Source organism: Heterocephalus glaber, unplaced genomic scaffold (genome assembly GCF_053883595.1).
Source record: "Heterocephalus glaber isolate CG9 unplaced genomic scaffold, H.glaber_assembly_v1.0 deba00001056, whole genome shotgun sequence".
NCBI lineage: Eukaryota > Metazoa > Chordata > Mammalia > Rodentia > Bathyergidae > Heterocephalus > Heterocephalus glaber.
This window is the reverse complement of record NW_028258182.1, coordinates 1400765-1427361: the sequence shown is the minus strand read 5'-3', so window position 1 is coordinate 1427361 and position 26597 is coordinate 1400765. Positions and strand designations below refer to the sequence as shown.

At 35.7% G+C, this 26597-nt stretch overlaps 1 protein-coding gene across 7 annotated transcripts in view; it reads left to right on the top strand.

Annotated features, from left to right (window-relative positions):
• Nucleotides 1–26597, top strand: part of Gfm2 (GTP dependent ribosome recycling factor mitochondrial 2) — a 52935-nt gene that overhangs the window by 1958 nt on the left and 24380 nt on the right. For 2 of the 7 annotated variants that reach the window (XM_087209588.1, XM_021251673.2), the window contains 12 exons: nucleotides 150–273; nucleotides 4453–4539; nucleotides 7148–7223; nucleotides 8884–8941; nucleotides 9376–9473; nucleotides 12046–12171; nucleotides 13112–13200; nucleotides 20681–20769; nucleotides 22413–22473; nucleotides 22638–22817; nucleotides 24880–24960; nucleotides 26320–26468. In XM_087209588.1, coding sequence (XP_087065714.1) covers nucleotides 4477–4539; nucleotides 7148–7223; nucleotides 8884–8941; nucleotides 9376–9473; nucleotides 12046–12171; nucleotides 13112–13200; nucleotides 20681–20769; nucleotides 22413–22473; nucleotides 22638–22817; nucleotides 24880–24960; nucleotides 26320–26468 — 1070 coding nt within the window. In that variant the 5' untranslated portion in view covers nucleotides 150–273; nucleotides 4453–4476. Of the gene's footprint in view, nucleotides 1–149; nucleotides 344–4452; nucleotides 4540–7147; nucleotides 7224–8883; nucleotides 8942–9375; nucleotides 9604–12045; nucleotides 12172–13111; nucleotides 13201–20680; nucleotides 20770–22412; nucleotides 22474–22637; nucleotides 22818–24879; nucleotides 24961–26319; nucleotides 26469–26597 lie in introns of all 7 variants that reach the window. The other 5 variants (XM_004874141.4, XM_087209587.1, XM_004874143.4 and 2 more) reach the window with 3 other exon arrangements.

The window sequence follows — 26597 nt, the reverse complement described above, 5'->3', positions numbered from 1 at the left end:
GCGCCAGAACCACTGAGCTAAATCCCTAGGAAGAGAAAATAAATTAAGCTTTAAAGGTTGAGCAGTGAGCACTCTGATTTGTATACAATAATGAAACCAGATTGGTTGGCTATGTTAACATTTGTTTTTACTTTCACTTGTTATTTTAGGATTAAAGATGAGCCAAAGAGATTAATCCCAGCAAAAAGCCCTTAAATTATTTCCTGTATACCTGACTGTAGCCAAATTGGATAATATCACTACTTTTTTAAATCTGCCAGAAGTATGTAAAAGGTACTCAGTCTTTCAGAAGGATAGAATGATATTCTTCTTATCTGGATGAAACTTCACATCATAATTATTGGTAATGGATAAGAATAGAAGTGATAAACTAGAAGAATGTGGGGTCTACTTTATTAATTGATTGTGCATGGTTAAAGAGAAAGCTTATTTATGTTAAAGAGGAGGGACAAGGACAAAGCTTTGCAAAAAGTTTGTGAATGAAATGTTTGTCATATGGAGAAGATGGACTAGAATTTTTAAAGCTAAAATTTTTTGAAGTTGGAGATCATGTGATACCAACACATTGTTTATATTTCTAATAACTAAGTCCTGTGTTGCTGCAGTGAATTTTAGAACACAGTAATGGGAAGGTGGCTTATCAGCCCAGCTGACATATACTTCAAAAATTCGTTCTAGAACTGGGCATGGTGGCACATAACTATAATCCCAGCACTGTGGGAGGTTGAGGAAGAAAGATCACAAATTCAAGCCCATCCTGGGGAACTGAGAAAGATCCTCCCTAACTGAAAAATGTTTGAAAGGGTTAGAGAATGTAGTTCAGGGAAAAGAGCCTGGGGGTTCCCCTGAAGTTTCTATTTTAGAAGAAATTACTGTGCACAGTAACAAGCACCATATACGTACCATTTTAACTTGATGTTTTAGGATCTCCTTTCCTACATTGCTTGATTGTAAGCATCATTTTTATTTTTGCTTACATTTTATGATTATTCTTACATTCTCATGATTCTTGTTTTTTGTTGATTAAACCTTTGCGTAATCCCAGCTACTCAGGAGGATTGCGAATTTGAGGCTGGCTGGGCAACATAATGAGACCTCGACTCAAAACAAAACAAAACCTTTCCAGGCATCATAGTTTTTAAAACAGTCCATGGATTCTTTTTTGCCTATTGCTAATATTACTTGTTAATTAGGTAGAATGGGTGCTTACTCAGTGTGTTAAAACTTTCAATGAGCACTTACACATCTTCAAGGCCTTACGGAGGGCTGAACCTTATAAAATAACTCGACACCAGTAAAAAATCCATTTTCTTTTTTTTAATTTGTTTTTTTGAGACAGGGTCTCACTTTCTGTAGTGCAGGGTGGCCTTGAACTCAGTATGTATAGTAACCCAGGGTGGCCTTGAACTCTCAGTGATCCAAGTGCTGGATTATGGGCATGCACCGTCAAGCCTGGCTAGAAAGCCATTTTCTTTGAAGTCACTGACCTGTGAGGAAGAAGGAAATCACCATAAGGCCATAGAAGACTTAGGTTAAAAACATTCCTGAGATGTTTGGCTGGACACTAAGTAAATGAGTTCCAGGTGTTATGAGAATACAGAGAAGACAGTATTAAAGCTTTTAGGAGACAAAAGGCTTCCGAGATGCATCTGGAAGGCTGAATAGAAATTTTATACGTGTGGGGCGTGGGGGAACTCCAGAACTGCTCTCTGACAGTGGCAATGGGCACAGAAGGGTGTGGAAGGGTCAGCACAGTGTGTCTGGGAATTTGACTAAAGCTCTGGGCTGTTGAGTGTGGAATAGGAAAACATAGGCTATGAACGAAGCTGGGGCAGATTTGTCCTATTAAGAACTTTCATAGGTTACAAGGTGAGTTAGCTGAAGGATATGAGTGAGGAATGGATTAAAATAGTATCTCAGAGGCTGGGGATTTAGCTCAGTGTTGGCATGCCTGCCTCGAAAGCACGAGGTCCTGAGTTCGATCCCTGGTACCAAAAATAAATAAATAAAATAATATCTCCCACTTTAGTGATTTGAGCACCACCTTTTTTTTTTTGGTACTGGTGATCGAACTCAGGTCCTTATGCTTGTGAGGCAGGCAGCTGAACCACTGAGCCAAATTCCCTGCCCTGAACATCTTTTAATGCTAGGCACATTGTCACCTGTGCTATTATTTGTATTTTTGCTTAAATTCACCCTTTTGGGTTTTTTTTGGTTTTGTACTGGGTATTGAACCCAGCACCTTCCCACTGAGCTGCACCCCTTTGAACCCAGCACCTTCCCACTGAGCTGCACCCCCCAGCTATTCCTGGTTTTTGAGAGACAGGGTCTTGCTAAGTTGAGAAGATGCCTAGGTGGCCTTGAACTTGAGATCCTCTTGCCTCAGCCTCCCAAAGTTCTAGGATTACAGGCCTGCACCACCACACCCTGCTTAATTCACATTTTTATGTAAATTCATTCTAAGCAACCCTGTCTAAAAAATTATGTAAATTGTTGGCTTTTGTTTTCCATTATCAGTGAACAATGCTACAACCTAAAATAATCATTGGCACTTCACTTTGAGATCCTAGTGTTTGTATATCTTTTAAAATGTATACTCTTAAAAATGATTCAGAACGCCAAAAGTTTTGTTACATAACTTAGAATTAATATTGATATTAGAAATTAAAACAAAACTTTAAAATACTTCATTTTCAATTAAGTGTATTAGATGTTATGTAATATAGTCTTATGAAAAGTAACATTTTCCAAAACAAAAGTAATTTGGTTTCAAATATGACATTGTTTTACAATTTTGGACTTTTTTTTAATGTATGGTTTGATAGATAACAGTTACCATCTCAGCTTCCTGTTTAATCTGGTTGCAATTTGTGATATAAAGACATCATACAGATGTGTGGTTTAAAAAGAGTATTTTAATAGTGTTTTTAGAAAATTGTGGATCATCTTAGATACTGTTTTGTTAAGTAGTTAAGTAGGTTTTGTTAAGTAGTAGTTTTGTAAAGATTAATTGCAATGTGGAATCAGATTGTATCTGAACTTTTTGAATGCTTTTATATTAAAATCTGGTTTAGAATGTATCTTTTATCTGTGCATGATTTGAAAACATGCTTTGGTCATTTGGAAATTAGTCTTTTCTCTGAGTTGTGCAGATCTTGCAGATATTGCCAGATTTCATCATAATATCAAAAAATCATATTCATTAATATCACCACAGATCTCTCTGCAAAAGTCTTTTGAGTATTGGTTGGCTGTCAAGCCCATAGTGGTAGATGCCAGTTTTCCACAGATTAATGGAATCATAGACAGATATCTCCTGCCCAGGGATGGGTACAACATTGCTTCTGTTTGACAGCACTGAGTTAGAATGACTAAAAGCAAATATGTTACCATAGTAACAGAGATGATGAAGCCCTGAAGTTTGTCATTTGGAATAGAGGGTGGAGTCAAAATATATTTAGGAAATAAAATGAGAGAACTTGATGACTTCCTAAATAAGGAGCAGATTTAGGGGGAATACCAGTGAATTTTTACATGGCTTCTGACTTAACATGGAGACAGTGGTTTACCTCTACCTCTCTCTGCCCCCAGTCTTAGATATCTGTTTCCATACTTTTCTCACAGCTTTGATGTAATATGTGAAACACAGTGGACATTTAGTGAAAGTGTAGTTTTGTTTTGTTTTGGCAGTGCTAGGGGTAGAATGGAGGGCCTTGTATCTGCTAGGCAAGTGCTGTACTGTTGAGCTAGTAAAGTCCTAGTAAATTAAGATACTTAGTTTCTATAGTCATAGAGGAACAGGACTTACATTTATATGTTTTTTTGGGTTTTTTTGTTTTTTGTTACCAGGGATTGAATTTGGGACCTTGTGCTTTTGAGGCAGGTGGCAGCATCACTGAGCTAAATCCCCAGACCTTTTGTGTGTTTTTTTATGTGGTTTTATTTTTACATATTTGTGGTAAGAAAATCAGAACATGCAGATAAATTTTACTGCCACTGAGAAATTAATGAGTTTATGTGAGAAAGCTTATTTTTCTCTACTTCTTAGATAAAAGTTATTTTGGCTGATAGGATGTTTTCAGCAATTTTAATATATATATCAATAATATCTCCATGGCTTGGGCTGGGGATTTACCCCAGTGATTCCACCACCTGCCTTGTAAGCGCAAGGATCTGAGTTCGATCCCTGGTACCAAAAAAAAAAAAAAATCTCCATGGCTTCTTTAAGCATTAAAGTGTGATGAAAAAAGGAAATCTTCAGCTTAAGAACTATATTTCTCATATTTAGTTAGAATTTTAATTTTCTGCGTGATACACTTGAGTTTTTGATGGCTAAAAATATTCTCATTTTCTAAAAGTAGTACATTTTTTACCGTACGTATGTCTTATATGTACTTACTGACTTATAATACATTAATTTAGTTTTATAATTTCTTGTATTTCTTTTTCAAGGATTTAACCGTTTAGCAGATCAAGATGTTGACCAATTTGAGGATATTTGCAGTGAACCATCAGAAAATGTACAGTTTGTACATTAATGTAAGTTTTTCTTACAAAATTAAATGTATTTCAGCATCCTCAGTTATTTACTCCAGAGGCCTAGTACAGTGATGGCAAACCTGTGACATGCATGCTGCAGCACGCTATTTGTATTGTTGAAGGCTCTAAAAGGTTTGCCATCTCTGGCCTAGTGTAACTCATTAGTTTTTATTCCATAGTCATAACCTTCGGCTGTCCTCAAGGGAAGCTAATTTAAAAGGCTTAATTTCATAAGAAGTGTGGTAAGTTACTGTTACATTTTTGTTTTGTTTTGGTTTGGTTTGGCACCAGGATCGAACTCAGGACCTTGCACTTGCAAGGCAGGTGGTGGCACCACTGAGCTAAATCCCTGGCCCGCAGCCGGGGGATTTATCTCAGTGGTTCTGCCACCTGCCTCGCAAGCACAAGGACCCGAGTTCGATCGCTGGTACCAAAAAAAAAAAAAGCAACAGATAAAACTCTGCTGTTCTTATGGAGTACTAGAATGCCAACTGAGTTTGGAAGAGGATGGTGCTGTGTATGTATCTCTTCTAAGAATTGCACCATGTAGTACACATCATCAGATTGCTAAAAGTATGCCTAACTCCTGTATATCCACAGGTTGAGACTTTTGTGAAATAAACTTTCTCTTAGGTTAATGTCAAGATTTAACATATAATTGTACAATGCCTAATTTTGGAAATATTAATCTTTGGGCTGGTGATACAGCTCAATGGTAGAACTTTCTTAGCAGTCTACAGTATGACAGAAGGAAGAAAGGAATGTTAATTCTCAAAATCATGCTCTTCATTATTTTTCTATAGCTAAGTGGGGGAATGAAACTTGTCTGGGTCACTTCTCTGTCTTCAGCAGAGACACAGAGGAGATATTGGAGAAACTATAACCCAGAGGAAGCATGCCTTATCATTGGTCTATACCAGTGCTGGTGACCCTATGGCATGCTTGCCGTGGAGGGCTGTTTGTATCATTGAAAGTTCTAAAAGGTTTGCCATCACTGGTCTATACATTCATTTTTGCTACTTTAAAATCACCTGGGCAACATTTTTTATGTCATTAAGTGGCTTAAAGAGTTAACACAGTTTTCTTCGTGGTATTTATTGTTTGTATTTTTAGACTATCCTGTGACAAGTAGTTGGTGGATCTTTTTTTTCTGGTTATTAAACATTGAGTCTGCTCTGAAACATTTTCTTAGGATCATTAGGACATTCCTCCTTTAACAAATTACATTCCTGTGACTAGGTCAGTAAATGAATTGGTTGCTAAATGAGGAACTGTATATAATATGTATGTTACAATATTCAGAACAATGAAATGGTCAAAGGAAACTCCAACTTGACAACTTTGCTTTTATTTGCATTACTCTTGCATTCAGTACTTACATGCAGCATAACTGAAATGCAGATGACTTTGCTTTTGTTTGTATAATTGTTACATGCAGTACTGTAATGTATAACAACATAAATCTGTAGTACCGTATAGTACAATCAGCAAAAATTACAGTACTGTGCCAGGAATTTAGCTCAGTGGTTCCACCACCTGCTTCACAAGCGCAAGGACCCAAGTTTGATCCCTGGTACCAAAAAAAAAAAATTACAGTACTGTATAAAGATATACTGTACAAATAAAAAGATGTTGAGTCTCCAGCAACAGCATGTACAGAACTATACAAAAAAACAGATGAGTTGTAAGTCCAAGTGGCTGGTTTTAAGCGAAACGTTGTTAAACAAGGAACCTGTGTAATAGCATGTTATTGCCAGAAACTTGGTAACCAATGCAGATTAATTTAGAAGGCACAGGAATACTTCCCAAGATATCATATAAAACAGATTGTGACAGCCCAAAATCATTACATACATTAACAATTCTAAATACAGCCACAGCTGTTTATATGTAATTAGTAGTTAAAGGATAAATCTAGATGGAGAAATGGAGAATGTCCAGCTTCTATGTGGGAAGGATCAGAGAAGCGGCAGAGTGGAGGGCTGACTAGCCTTGTGCAGACCTTCTGTTACTTAGTAGTTCCCAACTGCAATCCCCACCCCCTCACTGGTGACTCTTACGTGTGACTATGTTGGAAACTTAGAAAGCAGTCAGTGGTTTTCGAGCTCATGATCCCTGCAGACTTCTAGCAGCTGCAGAGAAGAACCAAGTTCTGTCCAAGTTAGGGTGTTGCCCTGTTTAACCTTCGTGGCTGTTTTATCCAAACTTCAAGGCCCTAGTTTTCAGACTAATTATCAGAATCAGCTGGAGTGCTTTTTAAAACCACATTGCTGTGCCCCATCCCCAGGAATTTTTGATTCGTTTTTCTGAGGTGGGCTCCGAGAATTTGAATTTCAATCAAGTCTTACTACACATTAACAATGCAGGTCTATGAAAACCATTATTGTAAGGCCAGCTCAAAATAGTTCATCAGTATTTTAGCTGTATTCTTTTCTGTAGTATAAAATTGGGGTGTCATTTTTTAAAAGAACTGGAGTTAATGATATTACTTTGACAAAATGGAAAATATTTTCTTCTGACAAAGTATAGTCACAATATTAAAATCACTGTAATAAGTTTCTTAATGGCAAAATAAGATTAATGTCAAATGTCTTTTTCTCCTTAATAGAATATGTGCTGCTGTAAAATACGAACAAGTTTAAAATCATCAAAGCCAGATGGGAGAAATTACAGTTCCCTACCAGGTACAAATATCGAATTCTTCTTTTACTAAAACTGCTTGAAGTCTCTCTTTTCTCTTTCACTTTCTTGAGAATTTCCCTTTTAGTGGTTTCCAGCCATTTTTTATTTCTTGGCCATTCCTCTGAGATTGTTAGGGGTGAGAGTATTCTGATGCCAGGAGGGTTACTAGTGTTCCTTATGTGTAGGACATGCCCATGAATTAAGCAAAGAAGCTGGCGTTAGTAGCTGGCTCAGAAGTTAGCATATAGACTGCTCCTACTATAAAATATGTATATTCTAGTTCACTGCTAGTTTTTATGTAAAACTGTCTTCTGTCAATTCAGATTTACTAGAATAATTTATTTTGAAGAGTCTTAGAAGCAGTTTGGTTAAATATTTAGGTGGAATAGTTTAAATATATGGCTATTAGAAATTGAAAGGCTGAGGACCTGCCTGCTTTAATTCCTAATGTGCAAGGAAACATGGTAGGCTCTGTGAGTTTAATTCTGTTGCTGTTGTCACCACCATCTTTTTCATATGAGAATAGTGGAGTAAAAGCACCAATTGGTTGCTGAGTTACAGTCAGGTAAATTTAATGAGCTGCATTATTGTGTGTAGATTTTATATTCTGCCATGTAAACTTAATTCTTGGAGTCTATATAGATTATCTTTTGATCTTTAGACTGCCATGAAGTGTTTTGTTTGGTTTTTGTGCTAGGGATCGAACTCAGGACCTTGCATTTTCGAGGCAAGCACAGTGCCACTGAGCTAAATCCCCAGCCCAATGTTTTTAAAATAATACAAAATTCTTCTTGTTTTGTTATGGAAACTGGATTAAATAGCAAGAAGGTGCAGATTAAATTTATAAATGTAACTACAATGTTGCTTTAATACTGTTAGTAATATAACCTATGGTGAGCATAGTCCTTTTTTATGTAGGAAATTCTACTTGGCCTTTGAGAAGTACTAGATTATTACCACTTCTGTTCAGTGATATCCCCTAGGCTGTCTTTAAAAGTGCTGTGTCCTGGGGTTGCTGAGAGGAAGGTGGGTCCCAGATTATATAAAACGTCATTGTCATCTGATGTGAGCGTCACTCTGTGCTCTTCATACCCTTAGAAATGCAGGTTTAGGGCACTGCCCATTTAAAGTTTTTCTTTGATTCAGTATCTACTAGTATTACCAATCTGAACATCAATTTTAATTCCACAGTTTTATAAAGAGAAGTGGAGTGGGAATAGAGGGTGGGGTAAATCTGAATTTTTCTAAGGATATGATGTACAGCTGGGTGTGGTGGCACACACTTATAATCCCAGCATTCAAGAGGCTGAGGCAGGAGGAGCACGGCAAGTTCAAGGCCAACCTAAGCTACATAGTGAGTTCAAGGCTAGCCTGGACTGCAAACTGTGACACTGTCTCAAAAAAAAAAACAAAAAAAGGAGATAAATTAATGTGTAAATCCTAAAAATTAATGTGTAAAACCTCTTGCCTTGTTTCGCTGTCAACCATAGCTTTTTCCTTATGGATTGCAGGGAAATATATTTTAGATAAATGAGTTTTATTTAGCTTGGGTCTTACTTTATTTGGAATTGCAGCATTTGCTTTAAATTATTTTAAATTTATTCATTTGTAAATTAAAATTTCATACATTTAACCGTTCAATTTTAACTCTCTTTCCATTAGGTTTAACAGGAAATGATATCAAATCCCTTCATTCCATCATTAATCCTCCTATAGCTAAGTAAGTACTACTTTTGATACCATTTTTTTCATAGACTGTTGAGAAATGTTACAAGTTTTCTCTGATGAGATGATTAGTAAATGCTGTTATTTCTGTAGGAAGCTACCCTAGCTAATTATATACATCTTAGTATGTATCTCAAAAGCAATTTTCTTTCCTCAATTTAATGTAAAAACTTTTTAATGTAATACTTTTACTGCATACTTTTCATGGTAATGAATATAAAATATTCTTAAGGTTTTAGCCCTTTTGTTACTCTTGTCAGAGTAGGGTGGTCAGATATACTCTAAATATATTTTCTGTTTTCTAGTTTTTACTAAATTATATAAACTATAGAAGTACTGATCAGCTTTGAGATTTGCACAGCGTAGTTATTTTGGTTTTACAGTTTTTGTAATATACACCTCATAATGTTTTTCCCTCCTTTTAAACAGAACCCGTAATATTGGAATTATGGCTCACATTGATGCAGGCAAAACTACTACTACAGAAAGAATATTGTACTATTCTGGATACACAAGATCACTGGGAGGTTAGAATGGATTCCTCTCCCCACTACCTATTAGCAGAACACCATTGGAAAATATTTGACTAAGAAGTCAGCTAGAGACTTTGAATATGGCATGGAGTCATAGATGTCTAAAGCACAACATAAAGATAAGGTAGTTGCAGCACCCACCAAGGGTCTTTTTAGATTCACCTAAACATTCAGACTCACAAGTCTGTCATGGGCTCCATTTGGCACTGGTCTATTCAGAAGGTGATATAGGACAAGAAGTGTAGCTTAGCAGCACCATTAGATGCTCTTTTCACAAGAGTCATCCTAGTTTAGAGGACTTGTTCTTTAAGAATGAGTATCTCTCATTATAACTCCATAGGCATAGCTTCCAGGTTCCACAGAAGGGAGATTTTTCACGCAACTCCAAGTTAGAGTTCTTCCCAATTCAAATTTAGTTTACCCATCAGAACTTATATTTTCCATGTCAACATAGTTGACATACTTCTCTTGATCGGACATCAAACTCTAATGTAGAAAAGGAAAGAATTGTCTTAATCTTTAACCCACAATAGTGGTATTTATGTTTTAAATTTAATTTTTAATCATTTGTGAAGACTGGTTCTTAGGCTTGCAAATGTTGATACCTATGTAGATTGTGTTGTTGTTTTGTTTTTAAATGATGTTGCCTAGCCCCACTCTGGAAATTAAGATTCAGAAGGTCTAGTTTACGATATGCACCCTATAGCCATTTCTCTACACCCTTGAATGGGGCTGAGACTTAATATTTATATAGGAAAAGAATACTAGGCTTAGAATCTTTATCATGACAGGTTTCTAAATGTACAACCACCTGAATTTCTCATAACTGTTATGTGAACTGGCTTTTGACATACAATAAAATGTGGGACATTGTTAGGCTTCCTTGGTTGTCATAAATCTAATAATAACCCTACCCTCTTATTGCCAGTTTATATACCTGAAATGAAGGTCAAGTTATCGTTTGTTGATTGTATTAAAATTTTTAATAGTTTTTAAGTGTATAGTTCATAACATTTTAACTTTTTAAGTGTACAGTTCAGTGCAAGTTAAGTATCCTTTATCCACAAGGTTTGAAATACCAGAAGTATTTCTGATTTCTGGTTTTTTGGGGTTTTAGAATATTTGCATGCATTACCAATTGATCATTTAGAATCTGGAAATCAGAATGCTCCAAAATCTGAAACTTGAAAAACTGATTTGGGATTTCTGTAGGCCTAGAAATTACCCAAATTGTGGTAATCTTGTTGATCCAGGATTGATTTTATTCGTTATGAAAGCTTCATAAAGAGATAATATGAAATAAAAATCTTTATCACTGAAAAATCTTGTTTTAAAAATGTACTGCTTCATTTAGGGGTTTTGATTAGTTGTTTCACCTTCGTATTCTTTTATTTTCCCCCTCTGGTACTGGGGATCAAACTCAGGACCTTGGCCTTGCCAGGCAGGCACAATGCCACTGAGGTACATCCCCAGTCCTAGGCCTTTGTATTCTTAATGAAGTTTATTTTCTTTGGTAGTTATATTATGAATAACTGGCAACACTAATAAAATTTATACATGTTAACATAGATATTTAGAATTGCGGACAGATTTTTTTTTCTATTTCCCATTCTGATGTTTAGGTTATACAGTTTTTGTGTATAATGCATTTTTATAAATACATAAGAGAACATGAGAGAAACTAGCTGCTCTTTTAGATTGTCAGTGCTGACATAACTGGTAGTATAAGGTAGTGATACTGTGTATTTCTAAATTTTGAACTTTTATATATTTTGTTGTGTATAAATTTAATCAGGATAAAAGGCATAATTCAAGAATTTTATTGCAGAGTAATTTGAGTGAGCTTACAGGATAAAAGTTTATACATGACTTTAAATTGTGGAAGCACTGTGGAAATTCTCTCTAGAGTTTATATGCATTTGTGCAAATAAATCCCTTCTCCTTGGAAAATATAGTATTGAGAAGAGTTTGTAATGGATGATTTAACTTTGGAAGAATTTTTTCTATACCATGTTCCATGTAGCTGCTACTGGACTAGATACTTAACTTCTTCTAGACTAGATACTTGATATTATTTCATCCTTGTTACAAATTAGGTTAAATAACTTGCCTAAGATTATAGAGTAATAAGTGGGAAAGTTAGCATTTAAATCTAGAACTGTGTATACTCTTTCATTACACTCCTCTGCCTACTCTCAAGGAATCAGGCAGATTAATAAAAGTCAAGCTAGGGGGGCTGGGGATGCAGCTTAGGGGGGGCTGCGCCTGCCTGCCAAGTGCAACATCCTGATTTTGAGCCCCAGTACCACACACAAAAAAAAGTCAAGGTAGGAAAAAATGAACAATACATGATTTGGCAAAATTTTAATGTAAAAATTACTAATCTTGCTTTAAAAGCTTTTTCTAGAATAAGGATTCACTTAGAGAAAGATTAATGGTTCTAAACATTAAACCAAATATTTTGGAAGCTATTTTTCATAAAGTAAATTCAGTTATATCAGATACCTACTACCAAGAAAATATTCTTGCCATTAAAACTAAACCATGGCATCTTTTTCCTGGTTAGATGTTGATGATGGAGACACGGTGACAGATTTCATGGCTCAAGAGCGAGAAAGAGGCATCACTATCCAGTCTGCTGCTGTTACGTTTGATTGGAAGGGCTATCGAGTCAATCTCATTGACACACCAGGTATGGTACTCTCTCACCAATACAGAGATGCTACATCATTTGGGGATTTTGTTTGTGTGAGTTTTTTTTAACTGTGGTGAAAAATACATGGCATAAAATTTACTATCTTAACAATTTTTAAGTGTATACTTCTAGTGTTGAGTATAAAGCCATTGCTGTGAAACAGAGCCCCAGAACTTTTTCATCTTCCAGATCTGAAAATCTGTACCCATTAAACAGTTACTGTAATGTGTCCCCTCTCCCCACCCTTGGTAACCATCATTCTGCTTTCTGCATCTAGGAGCTTTAGATACCTCATAGAAGTCAAATTATACAGTTTTTGCCCTTCTGTGATTATTTCACTTGGCATGGAGCCCTGAAGATTCATCCATATTGTAGCGTGGATGTCCTTTCTTTTTTGAGGTCATATAGTATTCCATAGTATATATTGTTGTCCCTTGGTATTCATAAGGATTTGATTCCAGGACCCTTTGCAAATACTAAAATTTACAGGTACTCAAATCCCTCATATAAAATGGCATAATATTTACATTTAATTATACGTGTCCTTTCATATATTTATAGTGTCTAATATAATGTAAGTTATGCTTTATTATTTAGGGACTAATGACAAGAAAAAGGTATTTACTTGTTCATTCCAGATGCAGCTTTTTTCCTGAATATTTTTAGTTTGTGATTGTTTGAATTTGCAGATTCAGGTCGGTCCCTTCAATATGGAGGAGCAACTGTAACACCACATTTTGTTTATTCATGCATTGGGGACTGTTTGGGTTACTTCTAACTTTTTGACAATTGTGAATAATGCTGCTGTGAAGAGGATTTACGAGTATTTCTTTGAGACCCTCTTTTCAGTACTTCTGTGTATATACCCAGTAATGAAATTGCTAGATCATATAATTGTTTTTTAAAAGATTTTAAGTATTTCTCATCTTTTTCTTAGGTCATGTGGACTTTACCTTGGAAGTTGAGCGCTGCTTAAGAGTGTTGGATGGTGCGGTGGCTGTATTTGATGCCTCTGCTGGTGTAGAGGTAAAAAATATTGCCAGAGTAAAGTGAAGATAGAACAGCATGATTGTTAAAGGCAGTAGAATGTATCAGAATTAGTCAACTATAATCCTATGGTCATATAAATCAAATTATATTTAAAAGATTGGAATTTAATATTGAAATGTAATTAAAAAAAGAAATGTAATCTATATGTGATCTCAAATATTTTGTAGTAAAAAGGAAATAGTTTCCTTTAGGAAGTATAACAGTTCAGTCAAAAACTGTGAGGGAATTGATTTTCTGTGTTATTTTGAAGCTAACAAGTTAACCTGCCTTAGTTTCATGGATTCTGGCAGAAGACACAGGATTCCTGGGATAAGAGACAGAGGAATTTATTAGCCACAGCAGTCATATAGCCAGAGTCTCAGCATTTTCTTGTACTGGTTCTCCAAATCCTTATTTCTAGAAGGTGAGATGAAGAGAGTCAGGTGACAGCTGCACAAGTAAAGAGTGAAGAGGAATCCTGTGTTTAGAGAATAGAATCATTTTAAGCATTCTTGCCTTTTTGCCCTGGAGGGAGAAATTATCTTCCAGCCTGAAAGCAAACCTGCGCTTGGTTTCAAGGCTCTGTGCTATAAAAAACATCCTTGAAAAGATAGTCCCGAATAAAGATGACTCATTGCCTGTCCGAACATAACCTGCAGAAACATAAGAGACTCATGAACAGTTATCTCCCCCAATTAATATAAAAGTTCTTGGGCTGGAGCTATAGCTCATTGCTTGAGTACTTGGGTAATAGGCTTGAGGCCCTGGGTTCGATTTAGAGTACCACAATAAATAAAGTTTCCTGAATAAATTTTGGAAACATATTTATAATAAACATTGCTAGCAGGGTAAGTTCTGCCCTCTTTTTAGGGATGAATTATTCCTTCTTTACAGCTGGTGCCCCTTCATCCTTTAATGTCAAGATTGGCTTTATGTTGACTATGGAACCCATATGTTGTTCTGCTGTTCTCCTAACCTTAAAGGTACTAATTATATTATTTCAATAAAATGATCAAAATTGACTTCCCTTAAAAATTAGTCAAATTAACACAACATGATGTACTGAGAAGGTTGCAACATAACCTGTGTTGCATCCTGCCAAAAGTGGCCCACATCTAGTCATGAGAAAATAATCAGAGCACTCTAAATGAAGACATTCTGAAAACAAACAAAAAAAAAACCTGCCCAAAATTTTTTGGAAATTGAAAAAGTATCTTTTAATTAAGCATCATGAACGTTTACGGTAAAAAAGCTGAAAACTATTCTTTGTTTTTTGTTTGTTTTGTGTTTTTGAGTTTTTTTGTTTGCTTTTCTTTTTTTTTTTTTTTTTTTGATGTTTTTCCATAGCTTAAAAGCTCATACCTTTATTTCACTGAAAAAAAAAAAAATTTTGGTTCATAACAAGTTTTGTATATCCATCACATATTAAAAGTTATCTTTACTGCTTCTGTTTTCATTACTGTTTTTTTTTTCCCTTAAGTTCTTTTATTGGCACATTTTAGGTATACAGTACATTTACATTTATCATTGGGTACTTGTACCTGTACATGATGTATCTTGGTTCTTATCTTTTCCCCCATTACCTGTGTGCCCTTCACCCCCTCCACCCTTCCCTATTTATATAGACTTCGTTTCCATTTTTTTTTTCTTTTCTCATAATTTTTCCTTTCCTCTTCCCCTCCCACCAGCCCTACACCTTTGGACCTTTTCCTACTTCAAATTATCAATTATTCATTATTAATCCTTTAAATCCTTATTTACACTTTCAGTTTCTCACACTAGAGAAACTATTCGGTATTTACACATGTGTGTCCTATTTATTTCACTTAAGAGTATGGCCTCAATATGCATCCATTTAGCTATAAATGACTGTAGTTTCTCTTTCTTTATGGCTGAGTAGTACTCCATTTTATAAAAAAAACCACATCTTCTTTATCCAGTTTCCAGTTGATGGACACTTCGGCTGTTTCCAAGCTTTAGCTATAATAAACTGTGCCACTATAAACATGGGTGCACATATATCACTGTAGTATGATTCTTTTAATTCTTTTGGAAAGATACCCAGCAGGGGAATAGCTGGGTCAAATGGGACCTCTATCCCTAGTTTCAGGTTTCTCCCTACTGATTTCCACAGTGGTTGCACCAGTCTACACTCCCGCCAACAATGGAGAAGCGTTCCTTTCTCTCCACAACCCCGCCAGCATTTGTTATTGGTTGATTTCATGATAGCAGCCATTTTTTCTGGGGTGAGGTGGAATTTCAGTGTTTTCATCTGCATCTCTCAACCAGTGATGTTGAACATTTTTTCATATATTTATTTGCTTTTACTGCTTTTACTTCTTTGAGAAATGTCTGTTCATTTCAGATGCCCATTTTTTAATTGGGTCTTTGAATTTTGGGGGTCTCTGATTTTTTTCAGTTCTTTGTATATTCTAGATAGTAGTCCTTTGTCTGAGGTACAGCAGCTAAAAATTTTTTCCCACATTGTAGGTTGCCTCTTACCTCTGTTGGTGGTTTCTCTTGCAGTGCAGAAGCTTTTTATTAAGATGAGATCTCAGTTGTTGCTTCTTCGTGCTAGTTCTCGTGCTATGGAGGTTTTGTTCATAAAGTCTTTTCCTATGCCAATATCTTCAAGAGTTTTACCTAATTATCTTCCAGCAAGTTTAGTGTTTCTGTCTTAATATTTAGATCTTTAATCCACTTTGATCTTAGTTTAGTGCATGGTGATAGATATGGGTCTAGTTTTAATCTTGGGCAGGTTGAAATCCAGTTTTTCCAACACCATTTATTAAATAGGCTATCTTTCCTCCAGTGAGAGTGTTTGGCTCTTTTGTCAAAGATGAGGTGGCTGAGTGTGTCTGGAGTTGTTTCTGCATCTTCTAATCTATTCCACTGATCCTTGGGTCTGTTTCTTTGCCAGTACCATGCTGTTTTTATCACAGTAGCTTTGTAGTATAGTTTCAAGTTGGGGATTGTGATACCCCTCAGCCATGTCTCTATTGCCTAGAATTGCTTTCGCTATCCTAGGTCTCCTCTGGTTCCAAATGAATTTTTGGATTGTTTTCTCTAGTTCTGTGAAGTATATTGTTGGAATTTCAATTGGCATCGCATTGAATCTAAATAGTAGTTTTGGAAGTATGGCCATTTTCACTATATTGGTTCTTCCTACCCAGGAACAAGGGATATCTTACCATTTTCTTGTATCCCCTTCGATCTTTTTTCAAAGTGCTGTAGTTTTCGGTGTAGAGGTCTTTTGCTTCCTTTGCTAGATTGATTCCTAGATATTTCATTCTTTGGGATGCTGTTGTAAAAGGAATTGTTTCCCTAATTTCTCTCTCAGTGAGTCTGCTATTTGTGTATAAGAAGGCTTTTCTTTTTTTGAGAGAGAGAGGGTCTCACTATATAGTTCAGGCTGGCCTATATCTCACCATGGTACTCCTTTCTCAGCCTCCTGAGTGCTGGGATTATAGGTGTCCACTGCCATGCCTGGCTGGGAAATTATTCTTTTTTCTTTTTTTTGGTACTACTCGAACTCGGAACCTTGCACTTGCAAGGTAGGCACTGGGAAATTATTCTTGAATAAAGGTCTCTAAAGAGACAAGAAAACTGGGCTGGAGATTTAGCTCAGTGGTGCTGCCTCACAAGCGTGAGGTCCCGAGTTCGATCTCCAATACCACACACAAAAAAAAAGAGAGACAAGAAAACTAATTTATGATTCTTGGTTGGATTCTGGAATTAAAAGTTAGAGAAGATATCACTGGAAAAATTGGGGAAATGTGAATATTGGCTTAAGGTATTAGATAAAAAACACTGTCAAACTTAAATTTTTCTGAATGTAGTAATTATATTTGGTCATTTATGATAACGTCCTCATTCTTTGGAAATACATAATTAGTAACTACTAAGAATTAGATAGGATTAAAGCATAACAGTATTTGTACCTTACTCTTACAATCCAGCCAGATCCACATACACACCTGGTGTTAGTTTGGGTCCTTTGAGAAGTAGATGCCAACGTAGGATCAGTTGAGATCATGGGAGATTTATTGGATGAAGTGACTGAAGCACAAGAGAGAAAAGGCAAGGGGGAGAGAGCATTGTGACTGTGCAGGTCTGACCCCTGTGAAGGAGGCGGAAGGAAGGAGCTTAGACGCAGCAGGGTCAGGGTTCCATGAAAGGTTTGGCTAGCTCAGCCAGGTGTCCTGGAGCCAAAGTTACCTACTAAGGAATGCTGTGGCTTGCAGGAATAGGCCTGCACTCAGTGCACAGGAAGCTGGGCAAGAATGTGATGGCAGGTCCAGAGGGGCAGAATTAGGCCATCTGTTGCTCCTCCCAGGAGGAAGTTTGAGTGGTACACTTGCACAGCCACCACACTTATAAGGCACACCACACATACACTCGTGGTGGTAGAGACAAAAAAAAGTAAATGTGACAAAATGTTAATATTTGGTAAATCTAGGTGAAAAGTACATGAGTGTTTACTCTTTCAACTTTTCTATGGATATGAAATTGTTCAACAAAAATTAGGAGAAGATAGATTACTGGAAACCCCACCTGTAGACACTAACAGTGCTGTTTAGTTTCTGTAAAGCCTGACACTGAGGCCGGGCATGGTGGCACATGCCAGTAATCTCAGCACTTGGCGGCTAAGGCAGGAGAATCGCCATGAGTTTGGAGTACACAGTGAGACCCTACCTCAAAAAAAAAAAAAAAAAACCCTGACACTGAGGTCTGAGGTTGATTTCACACTGAGTTCTGTTTCTTTTTAGGTCACTTTATTCCGTAGTGGTTGCATACTTTCTATTACTAGAACCTCATTACATAAATTTGGTATTCACTCAGGCAGATTGTATTATTTATAATTTTGAAATATAATGAAATAGAAAGTCTGAATTTGTGAAGCAGGAAGCTCCTGTTCTGTGGTGTACCTTTTAGAGACTGAGTGCCCAAACTACAACCTAAAACCCACTTATTTCTTGCAATGTGCCAACACGGCAATTAAACCTAAATACTGAGGTTTTAGTTTAAAAGAAAAAGCTCGTACATTAACACCTTTTGTTTGTTTGTTTGTTTTCTTGTTACTGGGGATCAAACTCAGGACCTTGTGCTTTCGAGGCAGGCGCTGGAACCACTGAGCTAAATCTCTGGCCCTCCTATTGTCTTAAAAGAAAAGCACACATGCCATACATTCACCACCAGTGTTCTAGCACAGTAGAGAGACTTAGCTTAAGAAGAGCAATGAAAGGTGTGTTTTTGTTCTTGGAAAATTCTCAGTGTTCTATTTTTTGTTTTGTTTTTTGAAGCAGGGTCTCGGTATGTAGTTCAGGTTGGCCTTGAACTCCCTGTGTCATCCAGGTTTGTCTTGAACTCACAGCGATCCTCTTCCCTCAGCCTCCCAAGTGCTGGGATTACAGGTGTGCACCACCATGCCTGGTGTCTTAGTGTATTTTTCCCACACTTCTCTCACCATAATCCCTCACCAGATTAATTTTGAATGCATCATAATGTCATGCTTAAATCTATAGCTTCTAGGAGAAAAATAAAATGTCTTCACAACCTTACTATGGGTAGCAATTTCTTGGAGAGGAGCTATGAGAACATATTTGTAATGTTAAAAAAGTATTATGAGAATATTAAATTTCCTGAGTGCAATAATAGTATTGGTTATATAAAAGAATATCATTGTTCTTGGGAAATATTTGCTGGAATTTTTATAATATATATGTATAACCAAGGACTTGTATCTAGAACTTATGAAGAACAAATGGCTAGCAAAAATAATCCAGCTAAAAATGGACAAAAGACTGGAACAAACATTTTACAAGATAATTGAATGGCCAGAAAGTACAATTCCATTAGTCATCAGGAAAATACAAATTAAAATAACAGAAAAAAACAAAGCAAAACAAAAAAATAATAACGGAGAGATACTATTTCATACCCACAAGAATGACTAAAATTAAAAAGTAATAGTATTGACAAGGGTGTGGTGCAGCTGGGACTCCTATACATTGTTGATCGGAATGTAGAATCAAACAGCCACTTTGGAAGACTCATACAACCACTATTTGGCAGCTTCTTATAAAGTTAAACATATACCCAGCAATTCGCCTATCCTGTATCTTTATCCAAAAAATCAAACATTTGTTCAGCAAAGACTTAGAATGTTTATACCAACTGAATTCATAATAACCCCCAAATAGAAGCAACCCAAATGCATATCCACAGGTAGATAGGCAAACAAACTGGTATATTTATGGCAATAAAAAAATTAGTGTATAAACTAGTATACCCAACAAGATGGATGAATATCACAAACATGATGTTGAGCTAAAGAAGCCATACTATTTATATGAGATTCAAGAACAGGCAGAATGAACCTGTGGTGACGGAATTCAGAACAGGTTGCTTGTGGAGGGGGAGAGGCATGAGAAAAATGTGTAAAGTGACGGTGTTCTCCTTCTTGATTGGAGTAGTAGTTATACGAATGTATATCTTTATCAAAATTCATTGAACTATACGCTTAAAGTCTAATAGTGTATAAATTTCACCTAAACAAATAGCACACAGGCTTCTTTTCTAACTGGTGCCAGCATGTTAGGCTTTTATGCTTTGCTTCAGGACTATTGGATTCCTCTAGCCACAGATTTGTTTTAGTTGATAGATTGTATATAATTTGTTTTTCTTTGTGAGACAAGTTCTCACTATGTAGTTCATGCTGGCCTTGAACTCACTATGTAGCTCAGGCTGACCTCAAACTCATAGTGATCCTCTTGTTTCTGACTCCTAAGTGCTAGGATTACAGAGGTGCGCCACCACACCTGGCTATATTTATATATTTAATACACGCAAAAAGTGAAATTAATAGAAGGAAAGCATATGTGAATTACACCTTATAAATACAGATACTGGTTTCCTCCCCTCCTTTAAATTCTCCTTAGTTTATATGAACATTCAAATATCACAATGAAATATGTGATTTTATCACTAGTAGCATTTTTATTATACATTCCTATTTATTCCTTTTTTCTCTCACATCAGTTGTCTGAATTACGGCAAAGGTCTGTTTCACAAATCAGAAAACTGACATTAAAGTAATTCAGTATTGTGACATGTACTAGGAAAGATGAAGCTAAACAAAAAGTCTGATTCTGAGTTTAGTCCTCTTTCCATGACTCTTGGTACATTCCAAGTATTAATTTCTTTGTGTGGAATCTACTTCATCCAAAATATTATCAAACAGTTTCAAGCATACTCTTTATCCCCCTTTGTCATGCTCCCAGGTTTGTTAACTTGATTGCAAAAGAGTGATCCTAGAGGTGTAAATGTAGTGGAACTAAGTATATGCTAGAATCAAGCCCTATTCCACCATGTGAAAGATTCTTGAATCTATTCTGTGTCTGGTAATGTAGTTATTTTTGTTCAGGGTGCGTATATCCAGTGTGTATATGTTTTTCCCCTTCCTCTTTTCCTTTAGGCCCAAACTCTCACAGTGTGGAGGCAAGCTGATAAATACAAGATACCTCGGATTTGCTTTTTAAACAAGATGGATAAAACTGGAGTAAGGTATATAGTGTGTTTCTTTGGTTTATTAAAGTGAGATTTTTGTGGACTACAACTTAAGTTTAGAAATACTCTTCCTTCTAAGATACAAATATTGTATGGAATGCTAATTTATTTCCCTAAAAAAATAATTTCAGAGCAGCTAATCCTTAGGTTAAATAACAATTTAATATTAATAGAAAGCTGATAAGTGGCAAATCATCCTGCATCTAATATAAGGAGGCTAAATCATACCTTGTAGGATCCTGACAAAGTGTCTCTTCTTGACTCTGTGGGTTTCCATTAGAACTGGATATGATAGTCTGGTACCCCCTATATTACTGAAGGGTACTGTATTACCCATCTTTGCTAGAGGTAGAATATTATTTCTTGAAGTTGCCTTAGAGAATGGTATTTGTCCTTGTCCCTTGTTTCTCTTTAGTTACTGAGCAGCAGGCTCGCAACAAAGGGAGGGGAGAATGTCCATGGTGAAAGGCTTGCATATAAAACAAAAGAGTTAATGCTTGATGATTGACTTATAGAGTGATAATCCAAAATAGAAGCCACATTCTGAGAAGGTAATGTAGAGAATCAAGAATATATGAATGACTTGGAGAAATATGAATGGGAGAGGATCAAGAATATTAAGGATTCTAGGTGGAAATATGACAGGATTAGACCCTGGTCTGTGGCAGGACAGATCCTGGTCCATGGCAGGAGAGGAAAAAAAAAAAAACATAAAACTATTCTTCCTCTTAAGATTACACAGTCATATGCTTTGTACTTACCCAATGCTTCACAGTAATTCTAAGGCTGTTTAAAGTACTCCTGTCTTGATTAGTTAATAGCACAGCAGCCTTTTAAATGTGTTAGGCCCACCTTCTGACCCTTTTTATTGGCATTCCTTGTGGTAAATGAAAGTATTTGTTTAGTGCCCACAGTGATGGGGAAGAAAATGCCTGGATATCAGGTTGGTTCTGAGACATTAAGGCTGGAATGAGCTGCAAATATCAGCAAAGAGGGCACGTAGACCATAGGTAGCCAGCCTCATAAATGGGCAGCATAATATATGATACTATGAATACCTAAGGCAACAGCTGGTACGGTGGTGCATACTTTTGATTGCAGCACTTGGGAAGCTGAAGCAGGAAGATGCTAAGTTTGAGTCCTACCTGGGCAACTTAGTGAGACTGTGGCTCACAATTAAAAGTAAAAAGGGCTAGGGATATAGCTCCATGCAAATGCCTTCGGTTCTACTCCCCCCTCCAATCTAATAAAAATCTAGAAGTATAGAAAAAATTAGTCTTTTGATTTGGCTCTAGGAAGAAAAGCTGGTAGTTTAGTGTGATAATAAATCTGGTTGATTTCAATAAAATCTTGCATTTGAATCTTTATTAACTTATGTGACCTTAATTCACTTAACCCTACTTCATAGTTGACTTGTGTGATGCTTGCAAAAATAATAATTCCCTAAACTCCTGTGTGGCAGGATTGTGGTGGATATTTAATCACTGTTATTTGAAATTCACATTAAAGCTTATTCCAGACACTGTCCTGTGGAAAACTGTTAAATGAATATTAAGAAAACAGGGATTATTTTAGAGAACATGCTTAAACCTGTTTTAAGAAATTTTGACTGTAACCAAGATTAATTTTGTTTTCTGTAGTTTTAAGTATGCAGTTGAAAGCATCAGAGAGAAGTTGAAGGCAAAGCCTTTGCTTTTACAGGTAAATTGCTGAAGTATATCCTTTTTTGGAAGAAGTTGAGCTATAAATAAAAAAGGATGATAATAGATATTTTAGGGAAAGTGGTATAATTAGAGATTCATTGTATTTAATGCTGTTGTAAGTGAGCAATCATTTAATAGCACTAATCTTACTCTAACTTACAGTTACCAATTGGTGAAGCCAAAACTTTCAAAGGAGTGGTAGACGTAGTGAATAAAGAAAAGCTTCTTTGGAATTCTAATTCAGATAATGGAAAAGACTTCGAGAGAAAACCTCTCTTGGAAATAAGTGACCCTGAATTGCTGAAGGAGACAGTTGAAGCAAGGAGTGCCTTAATTGAGCAAGTAAAATATACTTTGAATTTAAAATTGTATAAATATTTAGTAGCTTTTGACCATATTATATTTATTGTGACATTTTATATAAAATTACATATGGAATATGTAAAGTATAAATAATAAAATAAACACCAGTATGTGTACCATCCACACACACAAAAAGCAGAATATTAGCAATGCCCTTGAATCTGAATACCACTTCCTGTTCCTGTTTCTCTCCAGGTAATAATCATCTGTCTCCTGCACACATATGTGTATAAAAATAAAAAATGAGTTTTTTTTAATTTGGTGCTGGGGGTTGATGCTAAGCAATATGCTGTACCACTAAGTTTTGGGGTTTTTTTTGGATACAGGGAATCAAATTTGGGACCTTGTGCTTGCGAGGCAGGTGGCGGAACCACTGAGCTAAATCCCTGGCCCCTGTACCACTAAGTTATCTCTCTAGCTCCCCAGTATATTATTTTAGATTTATCTTTTATTTTGTTTTTCTTTATGGCTTACTGCAAGAGTATACATCACTAAAGAACTTAGTTTTGCATGTTATGAACTTTATATAAGTAGAATGATACTATTTGTATTTTATTACATTGTTTCATATTGTGTTGAAGATTCATCCATATTGCTATGTGTATAGTTTATTCATTTTCATTCATAGGTAGTGTTCCAATATATGATTATACCAAGTTTATTGTCTGCTTGCCTGTAAATGGACTTTGCGGTGTTTTTTCTCTTTTACTATTACAGACAGTGTTGGCTGTAAAACATCTTTGTATCTCTTGTGCACATGTGCAGGAGTTTCTTGAGTGTTAAATACAGAATTGCTGGATCGAAGGATCTGCTCATCTTCTACCATACCAGATGTCAAATTATTGGGAAATTTAAAAATCTTTTAGTGTATCTTTTGGATCTCATGCATCCTAAAATTTTAATAGAAAATAGCAAGACTATTAAAATTTATATTATATTGTTAGTATATAGAGCGATAAATAAAACAAACCGTAGACTCCTGAATCTTAGAGGAGGAAAAAATTTGACTCAGCCCGTTGGTTTTTCACTTCTAAATTAAATTGATTCAAATAAATTTTAACAGCATTTTCTTCATCCCATTTTTTGTAAGTACTTTTATTATCCAACTTAAAAATAAATTGAAACGTGGTAAATATGTAGAAAACTTACCATCATAATTATTTTTAAGTACAATTGAACAGTTGTGCACTTACCTATACGTTCTGAGGAGTGATTGGAATGAGTTGTTCGTTTACTCCTCACAGCGGCCCCTAGAGGTAGGTCCTAGCGTTAGCTGCGTGAGTAGCTAAGGCAGAGTAAGGGGCACAATTTGACTAAACCATTTCCCGGCAATCTGATCCAGAAGCGGGACTTTGCCTCACATGCACTGCTGTCCAGGGGAGCGGGAGCGGTTAGGTACATTTCTGCTACAATTAATTCTGTAAGAGTGTTTTTCGCAGAAGATTTGAATGTTTTTCTCCCTTATACTGTTACAAACTTTTGAAGCTGGTTTATTAATTTGTCAACTGAATTATCTTGTTTCATATAGGCAGAGGATTATGAAAAGAGTATGAATTAGAGAACTGCGTTTTTATGAAGTAATACACCCCTCAAATGTTTTCGTTCAGTGTGGGATTACAGTAAGATCAGTTCTGTTAGTTTCTTGAAAAATCTGACAATCATTTAGAATGTTAGGTACTAGATGAAGCTAAAACTCCTACATTTATATAAAACCAGCAGTTGATTGTGTGTGTTATTATTGGCTATAAGGTGTGAGTTTTCATTCATTTCTTTGAGCATTCTTGAGTAGATAGCCTTTACTGATGTCCTTTATCAGGCTCTCACTTTTTGTAAATTTAGAAAACTCATAATGGCTTATCTTCAATTTCCAATTTCCTTTTATTTTTAAAGAAAAACTAGATGTAAAGAGTTGCCTAGATTGAATAAGGCAAATCATGTAGCTTCCTTGGAATATTTGAATAATGCATATTTGTGGTACTTAGACAAGTTAATAGTTATGAAAATAAATGCAAACTATGGAACTTAAAGCCTTTCTTTACAGGTTGCAGATTTGGATGATGAATTTGCTGACTTGGTTTTAGGCGAATTTAGTGAAAATTTTGATTTGCTACCAGCTGAAAAGGTAATTACATTGTTCAATTGCTTAGACAAAATTTTACTAATTGAATATAGTTTGGTTTCTCTGTCTTAGTTACGTGTTTGCTTTTCTAACTTTACATACTGGCTTCAAAATTAGGATAAAGTCACTGATAGAGGTATTCAAACTATTCAAACAGTGTTAGCAGTTTATTACTTGTGGGTATACTTTACAGAATTAAAAACTGAATCTTTCTTGCATAAAGCCAGTATCAGTTAATTGCTCATCCTCTATAGCCTTTCTTCTTCTTCATTCTGATCATTTTCCTGAGGATGTTTAGGGAAATCACAGGTAGAACATTTGTACTTAAGTCCAGGCTACCACAATGTTGTTTTGCTCAGAATTCTTTTTTCTGAGTCAGTTTTACTTTTGAATGGAAGCTCATAAGTTCCTGTTTTTTAAAAAAATTTTTTAGCATACATTAAATGTGAGAGGGGGCATGTAAGATACTCATAGTAGTTAATTATAAGAGATAAGGAATCTGCTGGGGACCTTCCCCCATGAGCTTGACAGATTTATTTTTTATTTTCCTTTATGACACATAAGAGTTGTCAAATAAAGCGTGCATCAAGTGGTAATCTATAAGATGATGAATCCAACAAATTCACATAAAGATCATCTGTGAACAGAATTAGAAACACAAGAGCTGAGGCATAGTTTTAAGCCACTTGAAGTGAGACATAGAAAAAATGTGATTTTTTTTCTTTTGTATGAAAAACATTTCTTGAAATTTTTTCATATTTAAATGTTTAAACATATTTACCCTATTCCATGTAACATGAATTCTGTTTTTAGAGAGCTCCCACTCTAAAGTGGAATTGACCTACCAATTCTCATTAATAGCTTACAAATCTTTTCTTGGTTCTTGAGGTCTTTTAAATTTTTTTTTTTACTTTGACTTCTCATTTTATTTTGGATTTTGTTTGATTCATTTGGAAAAATTATATTTTTATTCCTGACCAGTTCTTATATTAAACTGTCACTGTTGAATCACAAAAATATTAATTCATTTATTCAAGAAATATTTTTGAGCACCTATTATATCTTAAACTTTTCTTGTTTCTGTGAAGTTAAGTATTTCCATGGATGCTTATAAGGATTTTAAACTCTAGTGACTAAGAGACAGATAATAAACAAGTATCTAACAAGCAAGGTAATGATTAGTATTATAATGAAAAATAAAGCTAAAGAATAATGGAGATGTGGTGTTTTAATAATGGAGGAGTGCTGTTTTACACAGGTGGTTAGAGAAGGCCTCTAATTCTGAGAGATTGACAGACCATTTTACTGGACAAGAAGTAGATATTCTACTCTATAGCTCTGCTTTATATCTCTGCTCTATAGCTGCAGATTGCAATACGCAGAGTGACGCTGGCTCAGGCAGCTGTGCCTGTGCTGTGTGGAAGTGCTCTGAAAAACAAAGGAGTACAGCCCTTGTTAGATGCTATTACTATGTATTTGCCTTCCCCCGAAGAACGCAACTATGACTTTCTGTAAGTACCGTAGATTAAATCCAACATTCTTGAAAAAACAAATAGGTAAAAACAAGCCTTGTTTCAGAAAAAGTAGTTAAATCACCACTTTTGAATGACAGTGGTGAAGAATATATTTGTAAATGATTA